The sequence below is a fragment of the Prionailurus viverrinus genome, chromosome B3 (assembly GCF_022837055.1).
Source record: "Prionailurus viverrinus isolate Anna chromosome B3, UM_Priviv_1.0, whole genome shotgun sequence".
NCBI lineage: Eukaryota > Metazoa > Chordata > Mammalia > Carnivora > Felidae > Prionailurus > Prionailurus viverrinus.
The window spans coordinates 129,693,733-129,714,727 of record NC_062566.1 but is presented as its reverse complement, the minus strand read 5'-3'; the positions used below and the strand labels follow the sequence as shown (position 1 = coordinate 129,714,727).

Sequence of the window (20,995 nt, the reverse complement as noted above, 5' to 3'; positions counted from 1 at the left end):
TTTGGAGGTCTTTAAAAAGATCAGCTGATTGAAAGTTTGAATGGAGAGTTATGAACCAGGCTGGTGGCCCTTGAACTTCAATTCCTACACAAATCATCTGCAAGTTGCGTTCCGTGAAGACTGTAATGCGCTGGGTCTAGGGTGGGTGGCTGTTCTGCATTCTTCACAAGCTCCCACGGTTGCCTGACCCAAACCACACTCTGAGTAGCAGAGCATTACAGGACCACTGGAGGCCTTTTCCAGTTTTGGATTAATTGGAAAAATCTCTCTCTTTTTTTTTTTTTCTAACAAGCCAATGAACAGTTTCAATACAGCGATTCTGTAAGCCAAATGGTCAAAGAAATTGCGTGTTTCCCGTGTAACAGTTGAGTAGATAGATCATTCATGCAGGTGACTTTTATTGAACATTCACCATTAGTGAGTCCCCAGGCACTATTTGATGTCTAGTGGGAAGAGTCACATGAACTGGTTTCTTACCACCCATCCCTTCCAGCTGTTGTCAGAGGACCCTCGGGAACAGTTTCAGGGCGTGGCTTTGGGGCCCTCACTGCTGTAAACCCGACATCATTGGCCCCCTTGGTGGTGAAGGGGCCCTGTTGAACTGTCAGGCCAGGCAGCTCACAGGCCCGTCATGGTCTTGATTTTCAGTGACAGTGACTCAGCCCAGGCTCAGACCTTCTGGGACTGGACCACTTTGGAAGCCCAGCCAGGAGAGGCTCCAAGACCAGATCAGAAATGTTGGTGACAATGAAGTGAATTAGATTTCCTTCTTGAAAGCCACATCGGAGCCTGGAAGAAACCCTTCATTCCCCTCTGAGGGGTTGGTTAGATTTATCTGATGACATACCTCTGCCCGATCAGCAACGGGCTGCTTTCTCTATCCTTTCAGACCTCGTTCCCAGCTGACTCATCTGGCTTCGGATTTCCATCTTTCTTCCCCTCGTCACCACATGGTTTTGGCACATCTCTTTCGATTCCTCTTACCTTACTGGTCTGCGGCTGCCAAACCATTTTCTCAGTTTAAACTTTAATTTCAACATACCTGCACCTCCTACCCCCTCTCCTGACCCATTATTTCTTTTACCTGGTGACAGATTCTCACTTTCTTTCAGGTGTTTGGCAGCCAGCCCCACGTCAGCCCTCGGATCAGATTCCCTGGAGGTGAGGGATGGGGGCGGTAGTCAAGGCCCCCATGGCCATTGCCCCACTTGGGCAGATCCCATGTGCTTTTCTTCACAGCTCTTTTGCATCTCTGCCTATATTCAGCAGATAAACAAAGAGCATGCTGGGCCCAAGAGCATTCAAACACAGACCAGCACCAAATACCGAATGTTCAAGGTGCCTGTGATTCTCATTCTGAATCATCTGCCTTGAATACAGCATTTACAGATCGGCTCATTAGTGCGGGTTTTGTATATTAATATGCATGTTTCCTCCTTGATGCACTTAATGAGTGCATTTTATATCCTGCCAAATAAGGTTGGAGGAAAGTACTAATTTAGTATTTCTCTAAACTTTTCTCATTTACTTTCTTGGAGAGTTCTTCACCAGAAAGTTTTGTGAGGCATATTAGATTCCAGAAATTTGAAATACCTACCCCTTCACCTTTATCTCGGGCCCCAGCCTTATAGCCCGGATTCCAGACACCACTCCTAGCTTACTGTGGATGCTCACACCTCCCTGCCTATGCTCGAGAGGTTGTCCATCCGCCTGCCTGGAAGGCCCTCCCCAACACCCCCCGCAAGGGTCCCACTTCTTTGTGGTCTTCCATGAGCCCCAGGCAGAATGTTCTTCCAGTTGTGCTCCCACAGAACTTTGTCCTTATGTCTGTTCTTCACATATCATGTGTGTGTAACGCTAGACTGTGAGGGAACATTCCACGTCTTATTCCCCTTTGTAGCCTCAGGGGCATAATAGGCACTTTGAAAATGACTGACAAGAGGCTGGGGTGGTTCAGTTGGTTAAGCGTCTGACTTTTGGTTTCAGCTCAGGTCATGATCTCACGGTTTCTTGAGTTCGAGCCCCTCATGGGGCTCTGTGCTGGCGGCATGGAGCCTGCTTGGGATTCTCTCTCTGCCCCTCCCCCACTCACACTGTCTCTGTCTCTCTCAAATAAATTTTAAAAAATAAATAAAAACATTTTAAAAAAATGACCAACAAAAGGATGAACAAATTTGAGTTCATCATCAGGTACATTGATGTATATAGGTGGTCAGCTGTACAAATATGGATGAATTAACAGATTAGAAAAAATATTTTGTACGTGTAAGGGGAGGAAGGAAATAGATTTCTGCCTGAGTCTGGGGGCCATGGAAGATGTCAGACGGTGGGATTTTCATAGCTGGGAGTGGGAAGAGCACTGGGAGAGAGCGGACTTCCAGGCCAGCAGATACAACGCCATGAGCGTAGGTGGGAGCCGTGAGGGTGAGCGTCTACAGTGGACTCAAGGAGGGGCGTCTGAGGTCTGGGACTCCTGGGGGTGGGGGATAAAGTTGAACTGGAATGAGCCACTGGAGTTGAGGGTCTGGTGGTTGGGGGCAGTTTCCAGGGAGTCAGGAAAGTCTTCCTGAAGATGATCATTAGACATTAAACCTGGCCCCGATAAAATGTCACTTTGATGCATTCCCTAAGGTACCCAAGGAAAAGTCGCAGTACCACGTGCCCCTGAGCTTCACGGGGGGTTATATCTTCTTTCTAAATTCTACTCTAAGCCAAACACAGGTGTTATTTCAAGACGTATCTTGGGAGTCTTAAAAAATTCCAAGAATAGGGTAAAATGTTATTTCTGTTAGGTGCAGTGGAAAGTAAAACCTTGATTAACTGAGTCCTTCAAATGACTCGAATTTTGTATGCACCGGACTTTTGGGTGAAGGAGGCAAGTCACAAGAAGCACAGACAAATGTGATCATTTTGTAAAGAAGCCCGTCTGATGTATCCCAGGAACAATCCCCCAGCAGCCCAACCCCCATCTTCCTGCGGCCACACTCCAGTTCCAGGGCCGTAATCTGTCCCTAAACCAGGAAGCCTACCTCCTATTCATGGCCAGATCTTTTCTTCTGATTGGACTTACGTTCTTTGAGGGCAAGGGACTATATTTTATTATATTTACCACTTTCTATGCCACACAGCGACACAGGTCTTTGCACATTATACAGGGTCTTAAATACTTGGCAATGGATTAGAAAATGCTGTCTATCCTCGTTAATGTCAGGAGCGTGATTAGAGCATTTTCAGTCACTCTCCTGCGTTTCTTGTTCAGTGCTTTGGAGTCCGAGGGATCCGGGTTTCTGCTTCCATTCAACCAGTGACCAGCAGTGCGAACCCGGGCAAGTTACTTAACTCGCAACCTGACTTTCAGGGTTAGTGTAAGAATCAGTGATTAAATAGTTAAATTTAAATTAACTGTTTAAAGCTGTTGTTATTGTTATTATTTCGCTTGTCTTGAAAGCAGAAGTTTCCTGGCTTGTAGGCTCTTATCCCACAGCTGAGCTCTCATGTCTTCTCTGGAGTTGCATTTCTATTTGGGACCTTTAGCTCCTGTTCCTTAAGGTCGGCTTCACTGGGCAGTGGGGGAAGGAGGGAGTGGCTGTTTGCCCCGAATCTTGAAAGATGAGTAGATGCTTTAAAAAGCAGAAATGGATGGAAAAAGCATTGCAGACAGAAGGAATAGCATGTGCAAAGGGCCTGGGTCATGAAGGAGAGTGGCGTGGAGGAAGTTGATCACGGCCAGAATGGGGGATGCACACGACGGGCAGGGGGCAGACCAAGGCTAAGCGTTTGGGCAGGAGCCGGGTCAGGAACAACAGTGTGTGAGACGCCAGATTTGGGCTATCAGGAATGTAGTCAGAGTCGTATATTGGCAAGCTTCTTCTATCCTTCATTCATTTTCTGTAAGTTTCAGTGAGTGTGAACCAAAATTGTTTTAATTAGGTCAATGACCTTTGAGCCAGGCATAGGGCATAGGAATAGACCACTTTCCCAGCACGTAACTTCTCACTAAGAGAAGTGACTTCTTCAGCTCATGGTCGGACTTGGCTGCTGTGACCGGCAGACTATCTCAGCCTGAAGTCCCCTCTGCCCGCTCTGCCGGGTTGGTAGTTCCACGTGCTGGAATGTACTCAATGCTGGTTTGTCCCAGGCTTTCTCATGACTTCCTGTTTTGTCCTCAGGGTTTCCCCAGTAGGTGGAATCTGTAATATCTTTGGATATCACCTGTAGCACACTCATGCTAATCATTGTTTGCATTCCCTTCCTATCTGGGCTAATGTCACATTCCCACCAGCCAGATGTTTTCAAACAGTCTTGAAATGTGTGAGCAGGGTTTGGCCAGTATGCCGACAAGCATCACCTGTCCTGTGCTCGGTATTATTCTCTGCTTGTAGACAAGCTGAGGTTTGGGGAAGTGGTGAGAAGGAGCAGTCTCCTGGAGGCCGTGTCTCTGCCTCCTGCTTTTACGTGCCCATCCGAGGGAACATATCAGAGTTTGGCTCGGCAGGGCGTTCTGCCCAGCGCATTGGAGATACCTGACAGCAGCTGCGAGGCTTTGCTTCTGCTCCCCTGCCCGTGTTTTCCAGCTCTTTCTTTCTGCCAGTCTCTCTCTCATGCTGTTCCTCCAGCCTCACTTCCAGGTGCCTTTCCCATCATCTGTGCTCAGCCGTTCCCCCATTGTTCTTCCTGTCTGGTTCTCTTAAATCCAGCCCACACCTTTTCAACTCCATATCCTGAGTCAAGTGTTTGAAAGCTGTTATTTCATGTTAATTAGAAGTTCTTTTTGCAGCCAAGAGGCTTTGCATGGAACCATTCCCCCAAGTTGAGGCTTGGAGACAAGCTCCGGCATTTTGTACTTTGGGTACAGTGAAAGCAATCGTGGACGATTGGAACCACACCGTCAGCGTGTGCGGGGAAACCCTCCCCACCATCTCGCGGCCCTCCCTGGGGCAGGTGGGCTCGATGTGCCTCTCAGAGAACATCACCCTGGTCCTAGGTGGGGTCTTCCTTGGCCAAAATGGCTTGGCAACCAGACCCAAGGGGGTCTCTGGCCTCTGAATAGGTCTCTGCCAAATGCTGCTAGGTGACCCTTGGGCAGCTTCTCCTCCGTCTGTAACACATCCCCAGCTGACCCATGTTTGGTGGCCGATTCCGGTGGGAAGAAACTCTCACCACTCTCTGGACTAGTGGAGACATTGGCAGGAGTCGGCACCTGGTTCCTTAGGAACCCCTTGAGACGCCCTGAGTGGCTGTCATTCTTTGTGGACAGTCCTGGAAAGGCCTCTGGGAACCTCTCCTTCCTGAGATGTTTCGAGCAGATGCCCATCCCTGTTCTCACGTCTAGCCTCACCCTTTATGCCCACCTGTCTGTAGATCAGGGACTACGTCCCTGTCATCACCCGGCCCGTTGCTGTCATCCCAGGCGTCTGCAGATCCAGGCTCCAGGAGGCTCTGAGAGCCACCCAACACCCACCCCCTTGGGCATCCTATGTTCCATTTGGAGGGAGCGGGTGACACTAACCCCTTCTGGAACCTGGGCAGTAATGCATTCAGACCACCCTCATTCCATCTCCCACTGAGGAAAAGGAGACTTTTTGCTTCTAAAGTGCCTCCAAATGAAGCCGTTAAGTCATTTGTGGTGGAAGAATTGTCTTACATGTCTACCTTAAATCACTGGACACATATTTCACAATCTGTGATTTGTACAGAAAGCAGTCAATGAGCAAATGCAGATTTAAGGCCTGCTGGCCTCTGAACACAATCCTAGGCACTCCGGAAGTGAGGGGCGCTGCTCTTTTCTTGTAGGGAGAGAAACACCACCAGGCCGGAAGAGCTGTTACAAAGATGCCCTTGATATTGTCTGTGAAGTGCCAACCACGGGGCCTGGCACAGAGGAGACCCTTAATAAACAGGAGCACCTTCCTCTCTTCTTTGTATTTTCAATAACAACCAGCAGCAGCTGATGTGACACGGAGTAGAAAAGACAGAGACGTAAACGTGGTCTTGTTTGTTGAGGTGGGGTTTTAGCCGGGTTTAGAATTTAGGAAGAATGGGGGAGAGTAGTAGATTCATCCATACAGATGAAAACTGAGGACACGGCAAATATATTCATAGAGTTAGGACAGAAACCTGGCCTTTGGTAGGAGTAAAGGGGTCCAGAGGGATGTGTGGCCCAGAATGGGGTGGGTGGTGACACAGGAGTGGCCGGTGGGCAGGGTACTTTCGAGGATTCAGTAAGGAATTTTGACTTATTATTACAAACAATAAGGAATCATTGTAGTTTCTCGAGCTGGGAATGAAAATGATTTTTAGAGATCTACAGTTTCTTAGAGCCGGGCAACTCAGGGGACCGGAAGACCACCAGGGCGGTATCTGGGCTCATGTTGGGGCCTTCGCAAGGATAGTACTGATGGGCTCTGGGCCCAGGGGAGCCAATGTCTTCAGAAAGGCATAAGTAGAATTTAGGAATGGGATAGCTGAGGGGCTGAGAAGGATCGAAGCTTAGCTCTCAGCAGGTCTGGACAGAGGGTGAAGCCATTGGTGGTAACAAAAATAGGGAAGAGATAGTTGGTGATTACGAAGTGAGTTGGTGAAATCCTAACCCATAAATAGCAGGACTGAGAAGATCCGAGGACAGGGCATGAGCCAGATGCCCCCTTCTTTATGTGCCTGCAGTTCAGGCTCTGCGAAGCTTACGAGATTTATTCACCATCACATGATGAGGATCATTGTGGAAGGTTATTTGTAGACGCTTATATCAACTGAGTCACACCTCTTGTGTAATTTTGTAAATAAATCAAGATTCCCTTTTAATGAATTTTTGAAGCTTTGCAAATGAATTGGTTTTGTGTTAAAAAGCTCTTAATAAACAGCTTGGTTTGAAAGCCGCTCTTGAGACACCTGGGTGGCTCAGTCAGTTAAGCATCTGACTCTTGATTTCAGCTCAGGTCATGATCCCACAGTTTGTGGTTGAATTCCTCATCAGGCTCTGTGCTGTCAGTGAGGAGCCTGCCTGGGATTCTCTCTCTCCCTTTTTTGCTGCCTCTCCTACCCTCTCTCAAAATAAATAAATAAACTTTTTTTAAAAAGTCGCCTTAATAAAATCCTTGTGTTCTCAATAAAATTAGCCACCTTTATGCTTTTTTAAAAAAAATTTTTAATGTTTATTTATTTTTGAGAGAGAGACAGACAGAGTACGAGTGGGGGAGGGGCAGAGAGAGAGAGAGAGAGGGAGACCCAGAATCCTTAGCAGTCTCCAGGCTCTGAGCTGTCAGCACAGAGCCTGATGCAGGGCTCAAATTTGTGAACCGCAAGATCATGACGTAAGCCGAAGTCGGATGCTCAACCGACTGAGCCACCCAGGTGCCCCAACCACTCTGATGCTTTTAACCTGATCACAGATGGTCCTTTTTGGTGTGCCTGCATTTGCCTTCAGTATACAAAGCCATATATTGAGCTGGGAGTTCTGGAATCCTTGGTCTGCACCACGGCTTCCCCTGGATCAAGCCTTTGGACACCCCTTTCTAGGATAAGCACCATAGCATCCGGGTCTAGGCCAGGCCACGGTGTTTGGTTTCCGGTGGGGACTCTGGCTTGAGCCGTGTTGTTTTCTCCCTTTGTCTCCCCGCCGTAGACTACTGTTTTCCAAAGTGAAGGTGGAGTCACTGTGCCGGGGCCCGGACGAGGCGCTCCTCACCTGTAAGCACATGTTGCAGATATGGAAATCCTGCTACAACCTAACCAACCCCAGGTAAGAGGCCAGCAGCGCCTGCTTTGTGTGGTGTTTGCATGGGTCCCCGCCCCACAGTGCCGCCGCCGATGGGCACTTAGCGGATGGTAGCAATGGAGCCGCACACACTCCATTCTTAAGGGGACTTTCTTCCAGTGGCCGATGAGGCCCCCACACTGTGGGTTTCTTTTGCGGCTGCTGCCGCGATGCCCCTCTAGGGCCCAGTTCATGGGCGACCTCTATCTGATTCCTCTCAACCAGCCATTCAGTTAACTTATTTGACAAGTCTTACCATCTTTCGGGTAATTTGTGGATAGACTCGTCAACTGTATACTCCAGATGGGGCTCCTATGGTAATATCTAAAAGGCCTCCATAGACAATAGGCCACGTCCTTCTAAAGAGAGTAGAAATCACTGTATCACTATTGGCAGGATAAAGCATGATTTTCAAACGGTTCAAATCATGGCTCAAATACAAAACAAGGACCTATCGAGATTTTATTTACCTCATTAACGAGGGAACCAGTAAGACGTTAAGACTGGTTCAGAGAAGAATTCAAAAAATAGATAACGCTAAAATGAATTTGCAAAAGATAGATATGCTAAAATGAATTTGCAAGGAAATGCGAAGACAGGAGCCTATAGAACAATGAAATATATGGTTGGGGGTCATCTTTTTTGCAGGGTAGAAATCAGTCGTATCTCATCTGCCCGCAGAGGCAGATAACCTGCGGAAGGTTCACTAGTCAACCCCCAGCTCACCGCTGTAAGACACCCAGTAACCTGTTGTGCCCTTTTTCAAGTCTTGAACAGTTTTTCCCGGTGTGTGTCCTGCCTTAGGAAGGACGTCATTTAATGCAAAGGGACCTAATAATTCCAGTGAACTCAGACAACTGCTCAGACACACTCGGAACATTTTTCAAGCTCATAGCAAGATGTACGGACAGCCCACACTAGGCTCTTAAAAGTCAGGAGCCTAAATATGTTCAACTCACATCGTAAGTGTGTCATAAATGTGTCACTAGCCCAGCACAGTCCCCCAGGAGGCAATAGGCCACTGGCCTAGAGCGCTGGTGGGATGGGCGCTAAGGAGGCCACAGAGTACAGGTGGGGTTCCGTGTGGGATTTTGTTTTACAGAAGTTTCTGCAGTTAAAAAACTATATTCAAAATCAGGGCCCTCTTAGGGGATGGATGTTTGTGACCTGACATTCGACAGACTTGTGACCACAGGCCTGGGGGCAGTGCAGCTGGACGGGAGGAAGCTCACCCTGAACAGCCAGCCCGCCGTCCAGTTCCACGCCCGGCGGGCGGCCAGGCGACCCTTGCATTGCTGGAGTCGCAACAATTAGACAGGAGTCCCCTTCACATAGCCTGTGGCACATGACTGCTCATGCCCCATCTTCCTCTCGGTGAAAAGATAATCGTGAAACTGGCCTCTTCCCTTTTGTGGATATGTTCTGAAAATAAAGATCATTTTAATTAATTCTCCTTTTCTGAGTCTGTCAGCAGAAATAGAAAATGCCCATCTTATGTTCCCGAAAAGCCCCCCGCTCCTGGCTTACCAGAAGCAGCAGGATTTGGGGTAGAGTCTTTGCCACAAGCCCAGCTAACAGGAGACGCTCCCCAAGCTGGTTGCTTCCGTGCTGGAGCATTCCTTTGCCTGTACCCCCTTTAGAAATGAGAAAATACACCCATCAGCCTTCACATTGCCAATTTTCCCTCCGTTCTCCACACCTCTCCCACCTCCCCACATTTCCTCCCACTTAGCAACCAAGAATATTGAATGTGAGGAGAAAAAAATAGCAGAATTGGAAAGCTTTTTAAAAATACTTAACCAAATGCCTGGGCTGTGTGTCCATACTTCCTCCGTTTCCTGAAGGATCTTTCGGGGCCGGAGCAGGGAGGGACCCTGGCTCCAGAGGCAGAGTCTGGGTGGGGTGGGGTGGGGGGGGGCGGGGGGATGGAGGAAGACCCATCAGTTGGCGGAGCTCTCGATCCTGCTACTCAGAGAACCTTGAGGGAGGGGGGATGGGTGGCAATTGAGCAGCCCCTTATTTAGGAGCTTCCTGATTGTTTTTTTAACTTTATTTATTTTCTTTGGGATATAAATAAATGTTTCTCCCGTAGGCCTTACCATTGCGCAAATTTAGACATCCTCCCCAGTGTGGTCAGGCAAGACGTGACCCTGGCAATAGAATAAAGCATAAAGAGGAGAGGGCTGTGTCTTGACAAGGGATCACATACTTCCTAGTTCTCCAGATAAGGGCAGCTCTGGGTCCAAGAGCCTTGAGTCTATGATCAGGTCACACGGGGTTTCAGAAGAGGGCAGAATTGCACGAACCAATGCACGAGAAGCATCCCTGCTTTAAAAAAAAAAAAAAAAAAAAAAACGAAAATGAAAACAGCAGAAAGCATCTTGGGAAGTGGCTGCTTTGTACCGACAGAAGGTCCACACTGACTTCCTGGCTCAGGGCGCCCTTATTTCTGAGTGTGCTCGACCTGCCAGGGTTTCCCGCTGTCCCCACCCCCTCCCAGCTCCATCCCGGGGCTGACACAGGCCTCCAGAGCCCGGGAGGCAGTGAGGCACAGAGGATGGTATGAGCAGTAGCGGGCCACACGGAGACTCCACGTGGCTTTCGTGTTCTCTGCAACTCGCTCTGTATTTTTGCTCGAAGGAAAATCACACCGAGCTAGTGGCTGAACTGAGCCTCAGACAGCTTGCAAAGAGCGCTCCACCCGCAGTCTGAGAACACATCTCTTGCTGTGAGCAGCATGGGGGGAGGCGTTCTCTCCAGTGTACATGTGGCAAGGTGTGTGTCATCTCAGGAGCCTGGGTTTATTCGCTGGGTGTGCAGTTTTATGTGCATTTAGGAGAGAAACCCGTTTCCTGTTTCGTCTCCTCTCTCCCAGTAAAGTAGCAAGCCCCTTTGGTCCTTGCACATTTTGACTCTGCCACTGGGAACAGTGGGGCTTGTGAGCAGAGCACCCCATCCCCCAGAAGGCCCCAGCAGCCTCCTGGAACTGAATGACCCTTCCCTGGGCCATGGCTGTGCTGGGCCATCCACTTGTGCCTTACCTTCAGTCCGCACGTTAGCCCTGCAGAATCACTACTGTTCTCTCCGCTTTATAGAAAATAAACAAGTCTGGGGCACCTGGGTGGTGCAGTCAGTTAAGCGTCCGACTTCAGCCAGGTCACGATCTCGCGGTCCGTGAGTTCGAGCCCCGCGTCAGGCTCTGGGCTGATGGCTCGGAGCCTGGAGCCTGTTTCGGATTCTGTGTCTCCCTCTCTCTCTGCCCCTCCCCCATTCATGCTCTGTCTCTCTCTGTCCCCAAAATAAATAAAAACGTTGAAAAAAAAAATTAAAAAAAAAAAAAGAAAATAAACAAGTCTGAATAATTTGCCTCCATTTTCCCAAACAAGCAGTAGAGCTATGATTCAAGCCCTGCTCTAACATCAAAGCTTCCTGCACCAACCTGAGTCAGCAACCAACTTCTTTTCCTTTATTTTTATTTTATTAAAAAAAATTGTTTTTCAATGTTTACTTTGTTTTGAGAGAGACAGAGCACGAGCTGGGGAGGGGCAGAGAGAGGGTGCGCGCATGAGAGAGAGTACATACGAGCGGGGCGGGGGAAGGCAGAGAGAGAGAGGGAGACAGAGAATCCCAAGCAGGCCATGTGCTGTCAGCACAGACACCGATGCAGGGCTCGATCTCACGAACCACGAGATCATGACCTGAGCTGAAATCAAGAGCTGGACGCTTAACAGACTGAGCCACCCAGGCGCCCCTGTTTTTATTTTTTTATTGTTAACCCCTTCTTTCTCCCTCTTGCCACTACCACTGGGACCATCTCCATCATGTAGCCATGTAATTGGAAGAAAATGTTTTCTTCCTCAGTCCTATTCCTTACTTAACAAACAGCACTTAACATTTTTACCGAGAGAAGGTCCAGAGCATTTTGGTGAAGCTTTTCTGTTTACAAAGCGGGCTGTCATTTCATCTTCAGAACAGCCCCACGAAACAGGCAAATGTCATGTTCTCTCATACCCATTTTACTGATGAGAATTGAGGGTCAGGGATATTGGGAGCTTACCTTGATTCCTATTACCCAGCTGTAAGAGGCCTGGAGGACACCAGGCATCTCCTCTCCCACCTGCCCCTCTCTGGTGTCCTGTCCCAGGGCCCTCTCTTACACCCGGCACTTATGTGTGCCACGTGCTAGTTCAGAAGCTGGCGAGAGGCTGGGTGGCAACAAGAACTCCCGGGCTCTGACTCCTAGCCCGCTGCCAGCTTGCCTCTTGCGTCTGGCCTCCTCTGCGTACCACGGAAGGTAGAGAGGATTTCCAAGAGAAGCTTCCAGTCTCTGGTATAACGTTAACCATCACTACAGTGCACTCTAAATGTTCAGTGTGAGCAGGGAACAGAAGCTACCCACACCTGTGCATCTGCCTACATGGAGATCTGTAGCTTACGTACCATGGATCTGGGGCTCCTGCCGCTGTCCTCTCCCTAAGCTGTCTCCTAGCACCACTGACCAGGAATGGTTTGCTTCCCTTCCTGCTTGCCTCCTTGAGAGGTGCTCCTGGCAGCCTAAAGCACTGGGCTCTGCTAACTGGGTAGTAAGGTGGCAGAGGGTGGTCCATGGGAGGGGCCCAAGCAGGCCCCAGAGGGAGAGAGGAAGTCTTTTGTAAGAGACACTGGCCAGAGAAAGTCAAAGAAACTCAAGGGTTGGCCAGGGCCTCCCTTTGCCCCTTCCTCCACATTCCAGAGGTCATCGCAAAGGCAAATCTTGATGGGTTAAGACTCCGTACCCTCTAAAGGTAGAACTAACCATTGCTTAAAGCAACCAGCCAAATTCTCAGTCCCAGCATTCAGGGTGGAAACAAAACCATCTCCATTTTAAAGAGTGAAGTGTTGCTTATATACTGTTTTCAAAAGGAACTCTGGAACATGCACTATGGGTTGTAACTATGGGCTGGTGGAGGGGAAGGCTATCCTGTGTCATTACCAGTGGATAAGGCTCACAAGTCACGATTTGGGTTTTGGTTGCGGTTTCTAACATTGAGAGCAGGAGGCCCTTAAATCAGCTTTCCCACCCTTATCATTGCACCAGAATGCAAGGAATCAGTGGGCCTCAGAAATTAGCCAGCCGTATTAACCTCAGCTGCATGTATGGGTACGTGTATTGATAACGATGCATGGAATATACCCAAAAGTTACAAATCTTCTGAACGCTGTGACCACATGACCTCAGTTCAGCCTTGCAAAGCTGTCTGTAGGAAGACAACCCTTATCTTCATCTGACAGGGAAAGTAGACCCCAAGTGACCTACTTGTTAGGGACAGATAGAAGGTAAGAAGCCAGACGCCGCCCCCCCCCCCCCCCACCCCCTGGCTGGCTTCCAGGACCCAGCAGCACACGTGACAGCCAACCTTGGGCTCTGAAACTTGGTAAGATGGGAAGCCCGGAGGGTTAGGGCCAAAACAAACACTTCTGATCCATTTCCTCAGATTGGGTCCACCAAAATGCCAGGCGAATCCTTCCTTTGCAATGCCAACACCTTATTGTGTGGCCTGGAATCCCCCAGGAGATTGAAAAAAAATATATCACTATATGTTGAGATAACATCTTCTGGAAAGCTCCTAAGTGAGGAGCCATTGCAATATTCAGACAACTCTTTGTAATATCTTTGTCATATTTATATTAAAAATATATACATGAACAGACCAATGTTGGAACTGTTCAGTTGGTAATGTGATTAATGCACATTTGCATGTACTTTTGTGCTGTCTTCTGCTCAGAGACATTTATTATTTCTCAATTGCGGAAATAATGAATAGAGCGGTTTCCAAAAAACGCGTATCCAATGATGTAATAAGTATAGGCTGACAAATAGTCTGTACTGAGGCAAGTTTCCATCTGTTTCCTGTGGATTTCTCTAACTACATCACTGGACGTGGAAATTGCAGCCTGAGAACCATATTAAGTTTCATACCAAATCTTGTTTGTATCACTTTTAGCAACAGCTGCACGCAGGAAGGAAATTGTGTCCCTTTATTATAGAATTTGAACTTCTTAACAACAACAACAAAATACCACTCCTAGAGCCCCCAGATTGACAAAACAAAATAGATGCAAAGAAAAGCATTATAGATAGACTCAAACCTCAAGAGATAGATGGGCTGCTTTTTGGAGCTTCTTTGATGGAATCTCATGATAGAGGAAAAAAGGAAGAATGTAACTGTTTTTGCTTACAAGCTTCTTAGAACGAAAGAAAACAAGAGTCTGTATGAGCTCCGGTCCCCTACCTCTGTTTCATTCCACCCGGGCCTGATGTGGTCTCCCAAGAGACTTGCCAACCAATGGTGCCAAGCCCGTTCTGTGGGAGCAAGGTGGGGAGGGAGGGGTGGTGCAGCTGGCCTGTGTGACCTCACAGCCCCTTTCCCTCCTGTGTTAAGTAGGGACACAAACCAGGCCATGGCTGTGGTTGCCCTTGGAAAGGAAAACCAGGGGCCAGGGGTTCTCAGATCCAGCTATCTGGGTTCTCAGATCAGAGCCATCTGGGGAGCTTGGAAAAATGTTGACTGCCCCAGAAATGCTGATGGATTTGGTTTGGAGAGGGGCCTAGGGTTCAGAGTCTTCTAGAAATGCCCCAGGCAGGTGACTTCCCTGGGCAGTGAGGGCTGAGGTGTAGACCGTTGATTAGTAAAGCAGTTCGAGGATGGTGTGTGTTTACGGGCTTGATGAGGTGCAAGACATTCAACACAGAATGCCAATCCAGTGGGTTCCCCATTCTAAGGTGGTTCGAGAACCTGCCTTCAAGGTTTCTTTCTTGTATCTTATAATGACACAAAAAGGGTGAAAATTAGCAAGGGTCTGAGGGTGTGGTTTACATGTGTTTGTGACAGTGAACGTGGAAAGTAATCCCAGCCCAGGCCTTGCCACAAGCAGGATGCCTGGTCGTCAACGGAGAGAGTGTTAAAGAGCATCGAAAACGCACAAAAGGGGTGTTACTGCACTTCAGGGTCAGTGGTGGTTAAGTCTGTGTCTTTCCCCTGCCCCCCTTCAAATGACTGACCTCTGCAGCTGTGTTTTGCAGTGATTCTGGACGTGGGAGCAGCCTCTTAGATAGAACCATTGCTGACAGACGACAGCTTAACACAATTACTTTGCCAGACTTCAGCGATCCCGAGACAGGTGAGAATAACAGACCAGAGGGGACGAAACGGTGTCCACGAGAACGTGGGGCCTGGCCCCGAGTGGCGTGGGGTGGAGACTGCCAGGGACTGGGCTTGGAAACGCTCCTCACGCAACTAGGTTAAACTCAATCGAGGCGCATTTTCTCCAGCTTCTCTTCAAGTGTGTGTTCACAGTGGGGGTTGCGATAGTGCCTGCCCGGCAGAGCTCTTTGAAATCTTTTCTATTTTTCCCCTTGTTCTCAGAGCCCAAAATTCAAAACTAAAATTAGATCGTTCCCATCCCCGTGAAGCTTCCCCTCTGCTTTTCTGTCTGCCTCTCTCTCTCTCTCTTTAGGTTTCAGACCTTGCTGAAATCGGTTTTGATTTTTAATCAGTTGCACATAGGAACATCCTCCCCACCCCCACCCTGGGCCAAAAGGCCCTTTAGGGACGCAGGTGGGTTCCGAGCTTCTGATGCCCCTGTCCCCACGTGAAGGCCTGCTGCACTCACTGCCTCTGAGCAAATAGGTACACCTCGTCATTTGTGCTTCCACATCTGCTGGGTAAGGAGGAACAAATATACCTCTGTCATTTCCAAACCTCCAAACAAGTAATGCTAACAGTTACACCAACCATCCAGGGGCAGTTTGGAGGATGTAAAGAAATTCCCTCTGCTTTGAGCCTCAGAGACCATTTCACAGCATCATCGGAAAGCCGGCTCTGCTTCCTCTCCCCCTGCCCCGCAGAGGCAGTCTGTGTAAGGCTTTAATCCCCCTCTGGGTATGCCTGCTCTTTTATGGGCTGGCTTCATGGAAGGAGCCTCCCAGTCCTTCTCCTGACCAAGCCTTTCCAGAGAAAGCCAGGGAGCAGCACTGAGGTGTGCACAGCCATCTCCTGGAAGATTCGGCCCCTGGCAGGATGGAAGAAACACCACCTCTCGGAGCCAGATGTGTTACCCGCCCAGGCCCATGCCCATGCCCATGCTAACAGCTGCCTGCAAACAGCATTCCTGTGCTAGGCTCCCTTTTACCAAATTTGCAGTCTTCAGAAGTCTGCCCTCAGGGCCCCAGGGTTCCTAGGTCAAAGGAGTGTTGGGTATTAGATGCAGCATGAATTGCAAATCAATGCGGTTTAACACTGGCAGCCTGTGCTCAAAATGCAGACGACCAAGCCACAGAGAAACTCCCCCTCCCCGACCCTGCAGTGGCCTGACCGCCTCCCTCCCCTTGACCAGCAGTCCTTGGAGGGGGGCCTCTGGCTTTGAGTAGCACAGAAGTGCTCCTAGAGACGCTGTGTAAGCCCTCGTTGCTGGAAAGGCTGTCCAGACTGGCCGCTGCAAGGTGAGGCTGGGACACGGTGGGGAGGAGGGGAAGCTCACGGCCGCACCTGCAGCAATTTGGCTGATTCAGAACAGCTGCTGCGGCTGCCCAGGGCTTCCTCCCCCGTCACCCCTCCTCACCACCCTGGGAGGACAGTCCTACTGAATGCAGACCCCGTCTCCTTCCAGCTGGCCTGGACCTTCATTTCCCCTGAAGTCCCAAGGCTCGAATGCCACATCGCATTAAATACAGAGAGTGGCAGAAAATAAGAGAGACCCTGTTATTTGTTCTCCCCTTTGCCCTGTGGGACATTCTCCCTAGAGACCTCAAGAATCTCCCTCTTCAGGTTTGAGCCTTCTCAGGTGCCATAGCGTCCAGGCGGGGTGTGTCTGTGGCACAGGCAGGGGCTCATGCATCTGCTCTGTCACTCACTCCGGGGGTCCCAGGTGGTTAGAGTCTGGATTGCTTGCACAGGTGCCCTGCCCCCAGCAGGAGAGAAGCACAGCCTCCCAGGCCTGGCCACTGACCATTTTACTGTTGTTGTTGTAGTATCCCTACAAGATGATTCTTGCAGGAATCCCTACAAGACTTCATTCCCCAGCCCTGCCCCCAGAGCCCCAAACTCTTGGTTTACACAGCACCAATTACTTACCCAGGAGGCCAGGGAATCAGAAGAATGGAAGGCCACCTCAGGAGGCCTTGCCAGTTGCCCCCTGGTTGTAAATGAGGGTAGTACATTCTGAAATGACAGTTGAAAGCAAAGAGACGAAATTTAGGGAGGCTCGCCTAAAAATGGAAAGTGTGCCTCCATCTCGGTTACCAGAGCCCAGTTTTCTGTAGTTCAGCTTGGGGGGTGGGGGAGCAGTCAGAGGGCCAGCCCATTCTCATTCATACACCTGTGTGGATGGCCTAACTTGTGAACAGCACATAGATTTTAGGTTTTGATTCGGAAGGTGCCCTAGAGAAGTTTTTACTCCCATCCCCGCACCCCCGTCTGGTTTTTCCGTAAAGGCAACCATTTTTATTGACTTTTTGGTTTGCCCTTCCAGTGTGTTTGCATTCAAATACTCAGAGATATCATTTCCATGTCCCCCCACACGACAAATAGCGGAATACTGTGTATATGTGCTGTTCAGTCCCTGGCTCGGTTCACTTCACGGCACGTCCTAAAGACCCCTCCGTATCCATCCGTACAGAATGTCCACGTTCTTTACAACAACGTAGCATTCCATGGCGCACGCACCTCACACTCTGGACTTAACCCGTCCGGCGGGGATCTCGGCCATCTTCCTCCTTCCCTTTGCCACAGTCTTCAGTGCACGTGAGGGAGGAGGCTGGCTAATTTTGAGGATCCACTGCAGCTCTGCTCATTTCGGAAAGCAACTGGGCTTAGAGAAAAAGAGAAAAGGAACTTACCTGAGGCAGAAATGCTCCTGAATCAAAACAAAGTGTCTGAGAGAACCCAGCCCTGCAGGTGACATCTTGCTAACAGCATTGGTCCATGCAACACCTGCTCTTCTCTTCTTTTCCCAACTCCCTCATTTAAAGGGCACAGGCATGTGACACTAGCAAAGCCACAGCGTTGGCATCGGCAACGATGCGGCCAGAGCCATGGCGAACTTCCACCGCCATGACCCTGTCCGTTCTCAGTCAGCCAGCGTGCAGATAGGCCCTCTTGGGTTACTTGTTTGGGTGTTGAAGAACAAAAACGTATCTCCTTTTAAAAAAATTTTTCTCTATTGTGGAAGATCTTCAAACATACCCAAAATAGAGATACTAATATAATGAATCCCACGTACCTACCACCAGCTTTCAGCAATCAGTATTCCTTTTGCATCCACCTCTCCTGTCCCACACTTAGATCTTACAGAGTATTTTAAGGCACATCTCAGACATCATATTTTGTGTCCTAAAATTTCAGTGTACATGTCAAATAGATAAGAACTCTTTAAAAATGTAAGTCCAATGCTATTATTATACATCTGGGTCATTATAAGGTGCAGGCTCAGCATTATTGATGTTGGAAGTGGTTAATTAACTAGGTATGGTTTTTTACCTCCGAAATTGTCCACATGGACATCTATGGAATAACATCAGGGGAACTCTTGTCTGGAAGCTTTGGATTGGCCAAGTCCCCTGTGGCTAAGAAAGTGGGCATTGGGTTCATTAAATGGATGTGACAAATTGAAAAATCCCCCTAAACAACATGTTTTCCCTTTCAGTGTCACCTCTGGTCCCCCTTCCCCCACCTCTGATAGGTCCCAGCCATGGAAAAAGAGGAATCAAATAGAGTGACAGTCTTAACGTTGAAGCTATGAATCATTGTCTTTTCTTAGGAATAAGTTGGTAGTTCCTTAAATAGAGGATGAAAAAAAAATTTTTTTTTTCTTCCTTTGCCTTGAAAACAGGATGTGGAGTAAGGAGATTTATCTTTAATCATTGGTAGATATCACTGGACACCTGTCCAAAGCAAAGTCATTCTTTTAACTTGAAAGTTTGGTCCATTGTGTCTGGGAAAGGTGGTCTCCCTCTTACTTGTGTATGTCTCCAGCTGTGAGACCTGAAGGCGACAATTACAGCTTCCTTTTCAAAGTGCCCCAGCCTGTGCACCGAACCACAGACCAACTTAGAAAGCTTAGCACTCTGTTGTCACGATGCTGGGACTAAGACATATCATCATATCCTCAGTATCTCTACCTAGGAAAACCTAACCTTTCAGGTAAACTTTATATAAGGGCTTCTCCTAAAAAAACAAGTCCAGGAATAACCAAGGTCTACTGCACCTTTCCAAATGAAAAGCGGTTTCCTCTAGAAAGTCCTGGATATTGTAGGTTAGAGATGGTCATTGGATCGTGCTGCTGAGTCTGTGCCCAGGTAAATCTGAGTTATTTTTATTCTGTGGTGTTGTTGCAGAACAATTAAATAACCAGTGGGGAAAAAAAAAAACAACAAATTTGTTTTCTTCGAAAAGCACTTGTATGCTATTGTCCAGTACAGGAATGATTGTCTATTACATGACCTCATTTTCTTTGCAGCTTATGTGAGTATATGAAAAGCTAGTTTATTTTTTCCTTTGTGTTTCTAAAGCTTTTTTTGCCTTTATCCTTTTTTTTTTCTCTTTCACTTTTTTAGTGTCAGATTCCTCCTCCTCCTCCTCTTCTCTTTCAAGAACCGAATCTCCTCTCCACCTGTTTGTATCTCCTCATCTTCATTCTCCTCCCAAACCTGACACCTTTGTGTGGCCCCCTGCAGCTCATTCATTCAATGACCCAGGTCCCCGCCAGGAGCCCTCTCTGTGTAAACATGCTTTATGGTTTTTCCTTTCTTGTTAGACCTGCTTCATTTGCCTGATGTTTCATTTTCTGATAATCTTCCTAACTGATAAGCTGAATAGGAAACTCCCATCAAATTTATCTGAGGGGAAAATCTTGCTAATTTAAAAAATCCAAGAGCTGTTTGGGGCAGAAAGAGACATTGGTGCCCAAGTTCCAACCTCCTCTTTGAAAAGGAAAGGAAACCTGTTTTGAGCAGAATAAACAGAAGCTTTTCTAGACAATTACGTCCTGTCCTTGGTTACTTGTATGCTTTCCTGGAGTTAATGTTAATGCGTAAAAACGCTATTTTTAAAAAAGGCAAATTAGAACATTTTGCCAATAACTTATTTATGTGTATTTCTGATTTTCTATTTAGAAATTAATTCGACAAGCATACAGTGATCAAGGTGATATCCTAAAGATAATGGTCGTATGCCCTTTAAGTTTGTGGTTCTCAAACTTTACTTACTGTCCGTCAAAAGCACACGAAGAGCTTTAAGAACCACAGATCCCCTGAACCCCATCCCTATAGCTTATGACTCAGTAGGCCTGAGCTGGAGCCCAGGCACCTGGATTTACAGAATACCCACTTGGGATTCCAAAGCCCACATCTTGGGTCACCACATCTTGGGAAGCAACGGTATAAATTGTTTTCCATTTGCTAGGAAGGAAAATGTAGGGTTTGGGTGAAAACCCATGAAATCATGTAGGGAAATTGGATGGTATTTTAATCTGATCTTGCTTTTAAATAATACAGAAATTTGAAAGTCTCTTTTACAGTGTTTGGGGACCTGTCCATTAAAAAGAGAGAGAGAGAGAGAGAGAGAGAGAGAGAGAGATTCCTGTACTAAAATGAAACCCTGGGCGGTAAGGTCCTTAGATGGGACCCAACTGTGGGTCTCCCCCCAGGAGGTACAGCCTTGCTTCCTTTCACTTATTTATTTAACATCCACTTTGCCCAAAGCACTGCCAGAAAATTTAATCTCTGTATCCATAATTTAGAAGGGCTCATCTTTGTCCCAGATGCTCAGTTATATGCAGAACAAAAGCCCCTGAGGGGAGGCGCTGTCAGAGAGAACTGCTTCCTCTAATGTGCTCATCGTTTGGATGGTAAAGCTGCTGTGTTAAACTCACACACGCACAAAGCCGGGGCAGAAATGAGGCTATCATCTAAAATAAATCATCCAAACCAGGAAACACTCTGGCTCTACTTATCTGTGTAGTAAGTGTGCTCAACTTTGCTTTCGTGGCAATCCCAGCTTTATGAAACGCAAGATGAAGATAATGTTTATAAACTGCTTATGTTGTTTTTAACCCACTTCTTAAAATAGGCATTGTCTCTTAATACAATGCCTCCAGGCAATTGCCACCTTCAGTTTTTTCCAGAAAAGCTGTTTTTTTCACATTGACTGTTGCCCAGTTTTTTGGTCTTAAAATGGGATCTTACCATTCTAGAATACATTCCCA

At 47.9% G+C, this 20,995-nt stretch overlaps 1 protein-coding gene and 1 long non-coding RNA gene across 8 annotated transcripts in view; one reads left to right on the top strand and one right to left on the bottom strand.

Moving 5' to 3' along the window:
• TTC7B (tetratricopeptide repeat domain 7B) overlaps positions 1-20,995 on the top strand; it is a 255,265-nt gene that overhangs the window by 176,262 nt on the left and 58,008 nt on the right. For 6 of the 7 annotated variants that reach the window (XM_047861697.1, XM_047861696.1, XM_047861699.1 and 3 more), the window contains 2 exons: positions 7,622-7,738; positions 14,817-14,914. In XM_047861697.1, coding sequence (XP_047717653.1) covers positions 7,622-7,738; positions 14,817-14,914 — 215 coding nt within the window. Of the gene's footprint in view, positions 1-7,621; positions 7,739-14,816; positions 14,915-19,346; positions 19,512-20,995 lie in introns of all 7 variants that reach the window. The other variant, XM_047861702.1, reaches the window with a different exon arrangement.
• Positions 7,281-9,668, bottom strand: LOC125167511 (uncharacterized). The gene is made up of 4 exons (XR_007152805.1): positions 9,554-9,668; positions 9,281-9,387; positions 8,986-9,175; positions 7,281-7,684 (listed from the first exon to the last, which is right to left on the bottom strand). It is a non-coding gene; the product is annotated as an uncharacterized LOC125167511 (long non-coding RNA).